The 12,741-nt window shown below is 48.7% G+C and overlaps 1 protein-coding gene across 1 annotated transcript in view; it reads right to left on the bottom strand.

Annotated features, from left to right (window-relative positions):
- LOC135310863 (transcription factor RFX3-like) overlaps positions 1–12,741 on the bottom strand; it is a 184,960-nt gene that overhangs the window by 30,493 nt on the left and 141,726 nt on the right. The window contains exon 10 of the mRNA XM_064439935.1: positions 308–405. Coding sequence (XP_064296005.1) covers positions 308–405 — 98 coding nt within the window. The remainder of the gene's footprint in view (positions 1–307; positions 406–12,741) is intronic.

Genomic DNA, 12,741 nt, shown 5'->3' with positions numbered 1-12,741 from the left:
AAGCCATATATCTTAACACATTGTACTTATCAACAGGTCTTCTGTCAAATCTATTTTAATTTTAAAATTGCTGTACTAATTGATGAGCTCTAAGGTATTGCAATTCACATACAATGGAACAAATGCAGGTTTTTGTATTAATTTTTTTTTGCAAAAAAAGTTATTTCCAATCCAATGTTTCAAGTTTGAAGTTCAACCTAAATATGAGATTTAGCACAGAAGTTAAAATGCTGCTACTTTTACATCTTAAATAGCATCTAGTGTACAATTGCGTAAAGTGAAGAAAATGGCAGTAAACTTTGTTTACCTTGGTTTGTATCATTCTCTGTGGAATATTGTTCATGGCACTGGAAAGCCAACCTTCAAGGCTTTTTGCAAAATTGCGAATGGCTTGGGTCAAGGCACCTAAACATTAAAGAATACAAATAAAATTAAAAAGATAGCAAGGTGCCTCTCTTGAAACCTTTTGCATCCTCAGTATTTAAATATTCCACGCTCAGCTCTGCTGCATTTATTGGCTGTGCTGGTTTTGGCTGAGATAGAGTTAATTTTCTTCATAGTACCTAGTATGGGGCTATATTTTGGATTTGTGATGAAAACACTGTTGATGGTAACACAGAGATGTTTTAGTTACTGTTGAGCAGTGCTTACACAGAGTCAAGGCCTTTTCTGCCTCTTACACCACCCCACAAGTGAGTAGTCTGGGTGTGCACAAGAAGTTGGGAGGGGACACAGCTGGGGCAGCTGAATCCAACTGACCAAAGGGTTATTCCACACCATATGACATCATGTTCAGTATATAAAGGTGGGGAAGAAGAAGGAAAGGGGGGGACATTCGGAGTTTTGTCTTTCCAAGTAACCATTACACATGATGGAGCCCTGCTTTCCTGGAGATGGCCCTAAACACCTGCCTGCTGACGGGAAGTGGTGAATTAATTTCTTGCCTTGCTTTGCTTGCGTGGGCTGCTTTTGCTTTACCAATTAAACTGTCATTCTCTCAACCCACAAGTTTTCTTACTTTTACCCTTCTGATTCTTTCCCCCATCCCACCGGGGGGGGGGGGGGGGGGAGTGAAAGAGCAGCTGTGTGGGGCTTAGTTGTCAGCTGGGGATAAACCACAATATTGGCTCAGAGGCTTATCCAGTCTATGTTCAGATGCCTCCCAATAAAAGAAGGATGTTGATAAACTGCAGTAAGTTCAGTTGAGGGACACGGACGTAATCAGGGGGCTGGAGCACATACCTTATGAGGAGAGACTGAAGGAACTAGGTTTCTTCAGCCTGGAAAAGAGAAAGTTTAGAGGGGACCTAATAGCAGTCTTTCAATAACTACAAGGCAGCAAGAAGATGGAGTCAGACTCTTCACAATGATGCATGGCAGGAAGGTGATAGACACCGAGCATAAACTAAAAAGAGAGGTCCTGACTTGATAGGAAAATTTGTTTCACCTTGAGGACACTTAAGCAGTGCCAATTCACAGCCCTTCATTGGACTCTCTCCAGTATGTCCATGTCTGTCTTGTACTGGGGAGCCCAGAACTGGACACAGGACTCCAGGTACGCAGTACTCAACTGGTGCTGAATAAAGGGGAAGGATCACTACCTGGACCTACAATACTTTGCCTAATGCAGCCCAGGATACCATTGGCCTCCTTTGCAGCATGGGCACACTGCTGGTTCATGTTCAACTTGGTGCCCACCAGGACCCGCAGGCCCTGTTCTGCAAAGCTGCTTTCCAGCTGGCTGTGTCGTGTGTCTGTGTGTGTCCCGGCATGTACCAGTACATGGGGTTGTTTCTCCCCAGGGGCAGGACTTGGTACTTCCCCTTGTTGAACTGCATGAGGTTCCTGTCAGTCCATTTCTCCATCGTGTCGCCATCCCTCTGGATGGCAGCACGACCCTGTGATGTATCAGCTACTCTTCCCAGTTTTGTGTTATCAGCCAACTTGCTGAGGGTACGCTCTGCCCCATCATTCAGATCACTAATGAAGATGTTGAACAGTATTGGACCCAATATTGACCCCTGGGGTACACTGCTATTTACTGGCCTCCAACTAGACTTTGTGCCACTATGACCATGGGATCCTCTTTGAGGATGGAGGACTACTAGGGAGAGACAGGATCCACATGACCAAGTGGGGCACAAACAGCTTTGCCGACAGGCTGGCCAACCTGGTAAGGAGAGCTTTATGCTACGAATGGTGGGGAAGGGATGACCAGCAGTCAAGTGAGGAAGTCAAAGACTGGATGGGCAAGCAAAGGATGTGGGGTAAACAGGAGGGACCTCATAATCAACAAAACCAGGTTGAAAGTGGACCACTTCAAGCATACCTCTCCTACGAGGACAGGCTGAGAGAGTTGGGGTTGTTCAGCCTGGAGAAGAGAAGGCTGCGGGGAGACCTTATTGCGGCCTTTCAGTACTTAAAGGGGGCTTATAAGAGAGATGGGGACAGGCATTTTAATAGGGCCTGTAGCAATAGGACAAAGGGTAATGGTTTTAAACTAAAAGAGGGTAGATTTAGACTGAATATAAGGAAAAAATTGTTTACAATGAGGGTGGTGAAACACTGGAACAGGTTGCCAGAGAGGTTGTGGCGGCCCTATCCCTAGAAACATTCAAGGTCAGGTTGGACGGGGCTCTGAGCAAACTGATCTAGTTGAAGATGTCCCTGCTCACTGCAGGGGGGGTTGGACTAGACGACCTCTAAAGGTCCCTTCCAACCCAAACCATTCTATGATTCTATGATATGCACATAACTAAGGAAGTGTCAGGAGATCAGCGTTTTGGGAAAGCTTTCATGCCCTTTTGGGGAAATTGGTATGACTGGGTGCCTCTCTGAAGTGCCTGCACACAACATGGGGAAAAGCAGAAGGAATTAGACATCTGTGAGCATTTTGCAGGGCTACAATCTCAGGGATCACAGAGGTATTGTGGGATGGCTTATACAATTGGAGTGCTGCAAGGGATGGATACAGAATCCTTAGGGAAAACAATCCAAGAAGGTGCTCCATGTGAAAGAGGAGCTGGAGTACATGGAACTTTGCCTGGGGATGGATGATAAGCCAGTTGAGAGCTTAAGGGTCCGGGTTAGATGACATACCAACGTGGGTGATGTTGTGGGTATCTGATACAGACCGCCCGATCAGGAAGAAGTAGATATAAGTCTTGTGGTGGGCTAACCTTGGCTGGCTGCCAGGTGCCCACCAAGTCGCTCTATCACTCCCCCTTCTCAACAGAACGGGGGAGAAAAATGCGATGAAAAGCTCGTGTGTTGAGATAAGGACAGGGAGAAACAGGCTCAGCTTGGGGAAGATTAATTTAATTTATTGACAATCAAACAGAGTTGGATAACGAGAAATAAGAACAAATCTAAAAAAGAAACCCCTTCCTCCCAACCCTCGCTTCTTCCCAGGCTCAACTTCACTCCCAGCTCTTCTACCTCTTCCCCCTGAGCAGTGCAGGGGGATGGGGAATGGGGGTTGTGGTCAGTTCATAACGCTTTGTCTCTGCCTCTCCTTCCTCCTCACGCTCTTCCCCAGCTCCAGTGTGTGATCCCACCCACGGGAGACAGTCCTTCACAAACTTCTCCAACGTGGTTCCTTCTCATGGGCTGCAGTTCTTCAAGAACTGCTCCAGCATGGGTCCTTTCCACAGGGTGCAGTCCTACAAGAATGGACTGCTCCGGTGTGGGTCTCCCCACTGGGTCACAGCTCCTGACATTTTTGTTGGCAGATACTGGGCCTGGGTCCTATGTAACAGGAGACTGACTTCTAGTAAGCTCTAGCATCTGCTAACAAGCTTTGTCAGCTATTCTTGATCAAAGGGTACTTTGTGCTTTTTGTTTCTAGATGACTCTGGACTAGGGAGGGTCAAACACACTTTCAGCATGGTGCTAGGGAGGACATGTATAAGCGCTGGGCCTAGAATGTAATGAAGACAGTAGTTTGTGCAGAACTTAACACAGAATGGTTCCAGAAACTGTACTTAATCAGTGTATATATGCTCATTGGGTCTGGCTGGGATGGAGTTAACTTTCCCCATAGCAGCCCTCATAGTGCTGTGCTTTGTATTTGTAGCTAGAAAGGTGTTGATAACACACCAGTGTTTTGGCTACCGCTGAGCAGTGCTCCCACAGCATCAAGGCTGTCTCTGCAAAATGCCCCACCCCTTACCCCCAAAGGACAGTAGGCTGGGGGTGGGCAAGAGGTTGGGAGGGGACATAGCCAGAACAGCTGACCCAAGCTGACCAGAGAGATAGATATTCCAAAACATATGATGTCATGCTCAGCAATAAAAGCTGGGGGGGGGGGGGGGGCGCAGCCTTTGTTATTGTCTTCCGGGACAACTGCTACATTTACGTTTACATTGTGTGGCTGCACATCGCCTGCTGATGGGAAGTAGAGAATAAGTCTTTTGTTTTCCTTTGCTTCCACGTGTGGCCTTTGCTTTTGCTTTTGCTTTATTAAACTGCCTTTATCTTGACTCACGAGGGTTTTTTCCATCTTATTTTCTCCCTCCCAGTCCTGCTGAGTAGAGGGAGTGATAGAGCAGCTTGGTGGGCACCTGGCAGCCAGCCAAGGTCAACCCACCACAGTCCTTTTTTAGGTGCCCAACATGGAGCACGAGACAATGGCAGTTTTGAACTAAGCATGCTATAGCTATAGTAGTTATTAAGTGACAAGCTTCTGTGCGGGTCATGGAGTTTGCTGGCTGCACTGCTTATCTCTTTATTTTGCTGAGCTTGGGAACACGTGAATACAAACAATGGCTATGTGCTTTGCCCTGACATTGATGCCCTTACCATGCTGGGGGAACTACCTTGTGGAGATGATGAGGGAATACATCTCCCTCTTCCTAACTGGGATTGATTTGGGTGGTCTTATTATGCAGGCTCCGGAGGTTGTTGTTCACCCTTACGTGAGCTGTTTAATACTACTAATTAACGCTATTGGCATATTGTGGGGTTTGCGCAATCTCGTAACATCACAGAATCACAGAATCACAGGTTGGAAGGGACCTCAGGGATCATCTAGTCCAACCTTTCTAGGAAGAGCGCAGTCTAGACAAGATGGCCCAGCACCCTGTCCAGGTGACTCTTGAAGGTGTCCAACGTGGCCAAATCGACCGCTTCCCTGGGGAGATTATTCCAATGGTTGACTGTCCTCAATGTGAAAAATTTCCCCCTGGTGTCCAATTGGAATCTCCCCAAGAGCAACTTGTGTCCATTCCCCCTTGTCCTCTCCATGTGACTCCGTGTAAAAAGGGAGTCCCCATCTTCTTTGTAACTACCCCTTAAGTACTGGTACACGGTGATGAGATCCCCTCTGAGCATCCTTTTCTCAAGGCTGAACAAACCCAGTTCTCCCAGCCTATCCTCGTATGGCAGGCTTCCCAGTCCTTTGATCATCTTGGTGGCCCTTCTCTGGACCCCTTCCAGCCTGTCCACATCCTTTTTGTATAGAGGGGACCAGAACTGTACACAGTACTCCAGGTGTGGCCTGACAAGTGCTGAGTAGAGTGTGATGATGACTTCTTTATCTCTGCTGGCGATGCCCTTTTTGATGCAACCCAGCATCCTGTTGGCCTTCTTGGCTGCAGCAGCACACTGTTTGCTCATGTTGAGCTTCCTGTCCACCAGGACCCCCAGGTCCCTTTCCACAGAGCTGCTCTCCAGCCATGTGGATCCCAGTCTGTGCTGCACTCCTGGATTATGTTTTCCCAGGTGCATGATCTTACACTTGTCCTTGTTGAACTTCATAAGGTTCTTGCTGGCCCACTCTTCCAGCCTATCCAGATCTCCCTGCAGAGCAGCTCTCCCTTCCGGAGTGTCTACTTCCCCACTCAACTTGGTGTCATCAGCAAACTTCATCAGGCTACACTTGATGCCGTTATCCAGATCGCTTATAAAGATGTTGAATAACATTGGGCCCAATATCGATCCCTGGGGGACTCCACTAGTGACAGGTTGCCAGTTTGAGAAAGAGCTATTTACCACCACCCTTTGGGCGCGGCCTGTCAGCCAGTTCCCCACCTACTGCACAGACCACTTGTCTAGGCCATAACACATTAATTTCTCCAGGAAGAGACTGTGGGGGACTGTATCAAAGGCCTTGGAGAAGTCCAGGTAGACAATGTCCACCGCCCGCCCCATGTCAACCAGGCAAGTCCCTTTGTCATAGAAGGCCACCAGGTTTGTCAAGCACGATCTGCCTTTAGGGAAGCCATGTTGGCTTTTCCCAATCATGTGCTTCAATTGACTTGTGATGGCCCCCAGGAGGATTCGTTCCATAACTTTCCCGGGGATTGAAGTAAGGCTGATGGGCCTATAGTTACCCGGATCCTCCCTCGAGCCCTTCTTGTAGCTAGGGGTAACATTTGCCTTCCTCCAGTCCTCTGGGACATCCCCCGTTCTCCACAACTTCTCGAAGATTATGGAGAGTGGCCTTGCGATGATGTCAGCCAGCTCTCTCAACTCCCTCGGGTGGATGGTGTCAGGGCCCATTGATTTGTGGGGGTCAAGCTCCTGTAGTAATTCATATACTAACTCTTCCTTCACTGATGGTGGGTTGGTGTTTGGTTCAATTGGCAATTTTGTTCCCAAAGCCTGGGACCCTACAGTGCTGGTAAAGACAGAGGTGAAGAAGGTGTTGAGGACCTCTGCCTTTTCTGCATCATTGGTGATTGATTCTCCTTTTCTGTTTTACAGTGGGCCTATGTTTTCCTTCTTTTTCTCCTTATGGTTGACATGTCTGAAGAACCCTTTCTTGTTATTTTTTATGTCTACAGCCAGTTTCAATTCAAATTGGGCTTTTGCTTTTCTAACTGCGTCTCTGCACTCTCTGGCTATGCCCTTGTAGTTCTCGGCGGATAATCCTCCACTTCTCCATTTCTGGTGTGCTTCCCTTTTGGATTTGAGTAGACCCAGGAGGTCATGGTGGAGCCATAGGGGCCTCTTGCTCCGCTTACTTCCCTTTCCTTTGTAGGGGATAAATTGGCTTTGTGCTTCCCATAGAGAGTTCTTGAAGAATTCCCAGCTCTCACTAGCTCCTTTGTATTCCATGGAAGCTTCCCATCGAACCCCTCCCAACTGAGCCCTGAGTGAACTGAAGTTTGCTCTTCTAAAATCCAGAACCCTTGTCTTAGAGCTGACCTTCAGCACACTCAGCAGGATCCCAAACTCCACAATATTGTGGTCGCTGCAGCCAAGGCTATCACTAACCGAGATATTACAAAGCAGGCTTTCTCGGTTTGTGAATAGCAAGTCCAGCAGCACCTCCTTCCTGCTTGGCACATCTAACATTTGTATCAGGAAACAGTCCTCTATACATTCCAGGAATTTGGTGGATGACATGAGCTGCCGTATTGTTCTTCCAGGAGATGTCTGGGCAGTTGAAGTCACCCATCAGGACCAGGTTCTGTTGGCCAGAAGCTTGCTTTGGTGCCCCAAATATCGCTTTGATGGCTTTGTCACCGTGGTTAGGAGGTTGATAGCAGATGCCCACTGTGAGGTCCTGCTTGGAGACGACCCCTCTGACTTTAACCAAGAGGCATTCGATAGAGCAGTTGCAATCACCATAGTTGACTTCGATACGTTCAAGGTGTTCCTTGATGTAGAGTGCAACTCCTCCACCTCTTCTACCTTGCCTGTCTTTACGAAAGAGCTTGTAACCGTCCATTGCGATCCCCCAGTCGTTTGAGTTGTCCCACCATGTTTCAGTTGCTCCTATGACGTCATACCCTTCTGAGTGGGCACGGAGCTCCAGTTCCTCCTGTTTGTTACCTAGACTGCGTGCATTCGTGTACATACACTTGAGGTGTTTACTCTTTTGTTTCACCTCTTGGGAGACAGCTAAGGAACCTTTATCACCACACTGCTTGGCCTGACTTACTCCCCCGTTGGATGTGCTGGTGTGAGCGTTTTCTCCACGGATCCCACCCCCCAAATCCTTTAGTTTAAAGCCCGCCTCACCAAATTAGCCAGCCTACTGCTGAAGATTCCCTTACCCCTTTTAGACAGGTGGATTCCATCCCTCCCTAGCACGTTGTCGTCATTGAAGAACACCCCATTGTCATAAAAGCCAGACCCCTCACGGTGGCACCAGCCACGTAGCCAGGAGTTGATATACATTATGCTCCTGTTTCTGGCTGCTCCCTTCCCTCGAACTGGCAAAATGGAAGAGAAGATCACTTGGGTGCCAATGTTTTTCACTTGCTCCCCCAGGGCTTGAAAGTCTTCCTTGATTTTACCCAGGTTGCGGCTCTCGGTGTCGTTCATGCCCACATGAAATAGTAATAGCGGATAGTAGTCTGTTTTCCTGATGAGTTGTGGCACCCTCTCAGCGACGTCTCGGACCTTGGCTCCTGGGAGGCAGCATACCTCTCGTGACTCCCTGTCAGGTCGGCAGATGGGTGCCTCAGTACCCTTCAACTGAGAGTCACCCACCACGAGCACTCATCGTTTCTTTTTACGATGTCCACTGTGTGTTGCTGGTACAGTTTCTATCTCTGCCTCAGCTCCTCTAATACTGCGCAGCTTCTTAACCGTTTCCTGCAGTTCAGCCACCTGACGTAACAGGTAATCAACCTGTGCACACCTCGTGCAGGTACTTACCTTTTCATCAGGAGGGGTGTTTGGGCATTTGCCGCAACCCACTGCCTGTACTGACATGTCCTTTCTTACCAGACCCGCCTGGGTGGATGAGTCTGACATCTCGGGGGCTTTCGCTGAATGAACAGTGGTTTTAGCTCTGAGGCGAGTGCCCACCATTTTGCCCGAGGCCGAAGCACTTGCCTGAGCTGTGGACCTACAAGCGGGCTGTGGCGTCCCTCCTGCTCGCCCTGCCAGTGTGAACTGCTGCGCAAACTGCCACGCCACGCCCTTCTGACGCGCCACGCCCTGTTTGCCGCACTCCAGGTAGCTCGCTCTCCCTAGGGGTTGTTTAAATCTCCCGCCGTTGCTTCTGGCAACGCCCCACGCCGCGTCAGCTGCACGTCAGCCTCGCTCGCGAGAGCTGCCGGCTCCTGACGGGTCCCTCTGCTCACCCCCGGGCTTCTCGGGTACGAGGAACTGCTTTGCCTGCACCGATCTAGCGCTGAGCCACGGGACTCCCCCTTGCCGCCGCTGAGCTACTCGCCGACTGATGTCCTCTGGGACATCCTCCGTCCTTCAGTACTTCTCGAAGATTATGGAGAGTGGGCTCGCAATGACGTGGTGGATGGCGTCAGGGCCCATCAATTTGTAGGGGTCAAGCTTCTGTAGTAATTCATGTACTAACTCTTCCTTCACTGATGGTGGGTCGGTGTTTGGATCAACCGGCAATTTCGTTCCCAAAGCCTGGGCCCCAACAGTGTTGGTAAAGACAGAGGTGAAGAAGGTGTTGAGGACCTCTGCCTTTTCTGCATCATTGGTGATTGACTCTCCTTTTCCATTTAACAGTGGGCCTATGTTTTCCTTTTTTTTTTCTGGCATCAGAGGAGAAGAGGCATGAGAAACAGTGGACAAGGAGGTCAGTGGGTCCATATCATCAATTAGTAAGGAAGGAGGAGGAAGGGTTTGATCAGGAAGCCAGTCCTTCAGCAAAGAAACAGGAAGAAGTGGTGAGACAAATCAGACAAGAGGGAGAAACCACCCTGTCCCTGGCCTCAAAAGAACTTCAAGGCATGCGGAAAGATTACAGCTGCCAATCAGGTGAGTGGATTGCTGCCTGGCTGCTCCGATGCTAGGATAATGGGGCCAACAGTCAGCAACTGGACGGTAAGGAAGCCCAATGGCTGGGATCCCTTGCTAGAAACCGGGCAATTGAGAGAGGACTTGGAAAAGAAAGAGGCAGCAGTTTGCAGTCACATGATATGGAATATCCCTTTGGCCAGTTTGAATCTGCTCTCTTAGCTGTGCCCCCTCCCCTCCCGGCTTCTTGTGCACCCGGCAGAGCACGGGAAGCTAAAGAAGTCCTTGACTAGTATAAGCGCTACCTAGCAACAACTAAAACATCGGTGTGTTAGCAACATTATTTTCGCACTAAGTCCAAAGCACAGCACTATACCAGCTACAGTGAAGAAAAATTAACTCTATCCCAGCTAAAACCATGACAGTTTTTCAAAGTTCTTCCTCACTGTTAATTTCTTTTATGGTAATATTTATTAGGAAGATATGTGACAGAGCAGGTTTTGGGGATTATATCCATATTCCTTCCCTCCCCCTTCCCCCCAATACTGAAAATCAGGAAAAGAAAAAAAGATGAAACTCATAAAAATAGAGTTATCAGTTTACATCCTTACTAAATTAGACGCATTTTCCCATATTTTTTTTGGCCAGCTGCTGTTGGTACCTTTCCGATTATCCAGAAAAAAAGAAAACTGCAAAGCAGTACTTGCAAATATTTTCCTGAGTTGCTTCTTACAGCAGAGCTAACAGAGGCAGCCAACAGATGTAGCACTTTGCTCAGAAGGGGGCCAGAAACTGCAGAGAACAGCCTCCGTGTCCTGAGCAATGGTGTTAATGTGTCACAGGGCACCACCTCCAGCTATTGGAGCAACTACCTCTATAATGTCAGAGGCCTCAATCCAGACCAAACTTCCTAGGGAGGATGCAGGTCTCAGAGTACAGTGAGTGCCTGGGGTCTCTCACTGAGGCTGGGGCAGAGGGAGACAGTTTCCTTGCCTGCAGAAGGTGTGCAGTGGTACGGGATCTGTGTTGCCAAGGAGGTGCAGGAAGAGGTCAGCAGACTGTGTGGTATCAGAGGTGGTGAGAAAGAGATCAATGGGATCTTTTTCAAGACCCTGCAGCCTGAACCCTCAGCTCTATTGAAGGAGGATCAGGTGGTCTGTGCTTATTGGGTTAGGAAATGGCAAAGGCTGGAAGCTTGGGACTTCTGGCAACAGGAAGAAGGCGCCTGCTCCACCTGCATATCTCCAACTAAAGAACAGGTTCAGTACCCTCGCAGCAGATGAGGGTCTGGGAACTCTGTCCAATGAGGCATCTGAGCTAGCTAAGCCTGAGCCACGCAGCAGCACCAGAAGGAAGCGGCAAGTGATAATAGTGGGAGACTCCATGCTGTAGGGGATGGGGGCCCACATCTGACCTGCTGTGTTGGGAGGTTCACTGCTTGCTGGGGGTTGGATCCAGGATGCTGCGGAGATACTGCCAAGATTTGTCCGACCCTCGGACTATTCACGAATTGCGAATCTTCATGTGGGCACCAACGGTACTGCCAGAGGAGACCTGGAGCATATCAAGTGTGACTACATGCATCTGGTGGCGATGGTCAAGGGCATGGGGGCTCAGGTGGAGTCCTCCTTGACCTTTAATCTATGAATGATTCTTGATCTTTGACCAGTGTTTTTTTTTATTAAAGGATTATGATGTATGAGGATCAAAAATAAATAAAAATTAATAATTTTAAATAGGATAAAAGGGTTATGATGTTATGAGGATCATAATTTACAACATCCTGTTGTAAAAAAACCCCATCTTTACCAACAGGCTGGCCAACCTGGTGAGGAGAACTGTAAACTTGAAATGACAGGGGAGGGAGATGACGACCCATAATCAAGCGGGGGAGTGGTGGAATGGGTTGGCAAGCACAGGAAAAACTGAAGAGCGAGAGCTTGTAATCAGCAAAACAGGGCTGAAGGGGAGATGCTCTGTTGGACGCAATTCTTACAAGCAAGGAAGCTTTTCTTACAATTCTTACAAACTGTTTGGTGGTGTGAAAGGTTGGGGAGCAGGCTGGGCTGCATTGACCATGAGGTGGTGGAGTTGAGAATCCTGAGAGGAGGGAACAAGGCAAATGGCAGGATCACAACTCCAAACTTCAGGAGAGCAGACTTTGGCCTGTGCAGGGACCTGCTTGGAAGAATCGCATGAGAGACAGTCCTGGAGAGCAGAGGGGTTCTAGGAGACCTGCTTGATGTTCAAGGATCTTCTCCTCCAAGCTCAGGAATGGTCCATCATGACGAGCAGGAAATCAAGCAAAGGTGACAGGTCTGCATGGACGAACAAGGAGCTCCCGACTAAACTCAAACATGAAAAGGAAGCATACATGGGCTGGAAAAAGGAGCAAGTGACCCAGGAGGAATGCAGACACACTGTCCAAGTGTGCAGAGGTGGGGTTAGGAAAGCCAAAGCCCACCTGGAGTTGAAACTGGCGAGGGATGTGAAGGGCAACATTAAGGGTTTCTACAGGTACATCAGCAGCAAAATGAAGACCAGAGAAAATGTGGGCCTGCTGCTGAATGGGGCAGGGAACCTGATGACAAAGGACATGGGAAAGGCCGAGGTACCAAATGCCTTCTACACCTGAGTCTTTACTGGTAAGGATTGCCTTCAGGAATCCCAGGCCTCTGAGACTAGAGGCAAAGTCTGCAAGGAAGAATCCCCCCCAACATTTGAACAAATTGGAGATGCACAAGTCCATGGGACCTGATGGGATGCACCCATGAGTGCTGAGGGAGCTGGCTGATGTCATTGCGAGGCCACTCTCAATGATCTTTGAATGGTCATGGTGATCAGGGGAGGTTCCTGAGGACCGAAGAAAGTAAATGACACTCCAGTCTTCAAGAAGGGCAAGAAGGAGGATCTGGGGAACTACAGGCTGGTCAGCCTCACCTTGATCCCTGGGAAGATGATGGAGAAAATAATCCTGGAAGCCATTTCCAAAGAAGGTGCTTGGTAGGAATCAGCACGGATTTAAGAATGGGAAATCGCCTTAAGAAAGGCTGAGAGACTTGGTTTTGTTCAGTC

The sequence above is a fragment of the Phalacrocorax carbo genome (genome assembly GCF_963921805.1).
Source record: "Phalacrocorax carbo chromosome W unlocalized genomic scaffold, bPhaCar2.1 SUPER_W_unloc_3, whole genome shotgun sequence".
NCBI classification, from domain to species: Eukaryota; Metazoa; Chordata; class Aves; order Suliformes; family Phalacrocoracidae; genus Phalacrocorax; species Phalacrocorax carbo.
The sequence above is the reverse complement of the archived record's forward strand: the minus strand, read 5'-3'. Positions and strand labels throughout refer to the sequence as shown.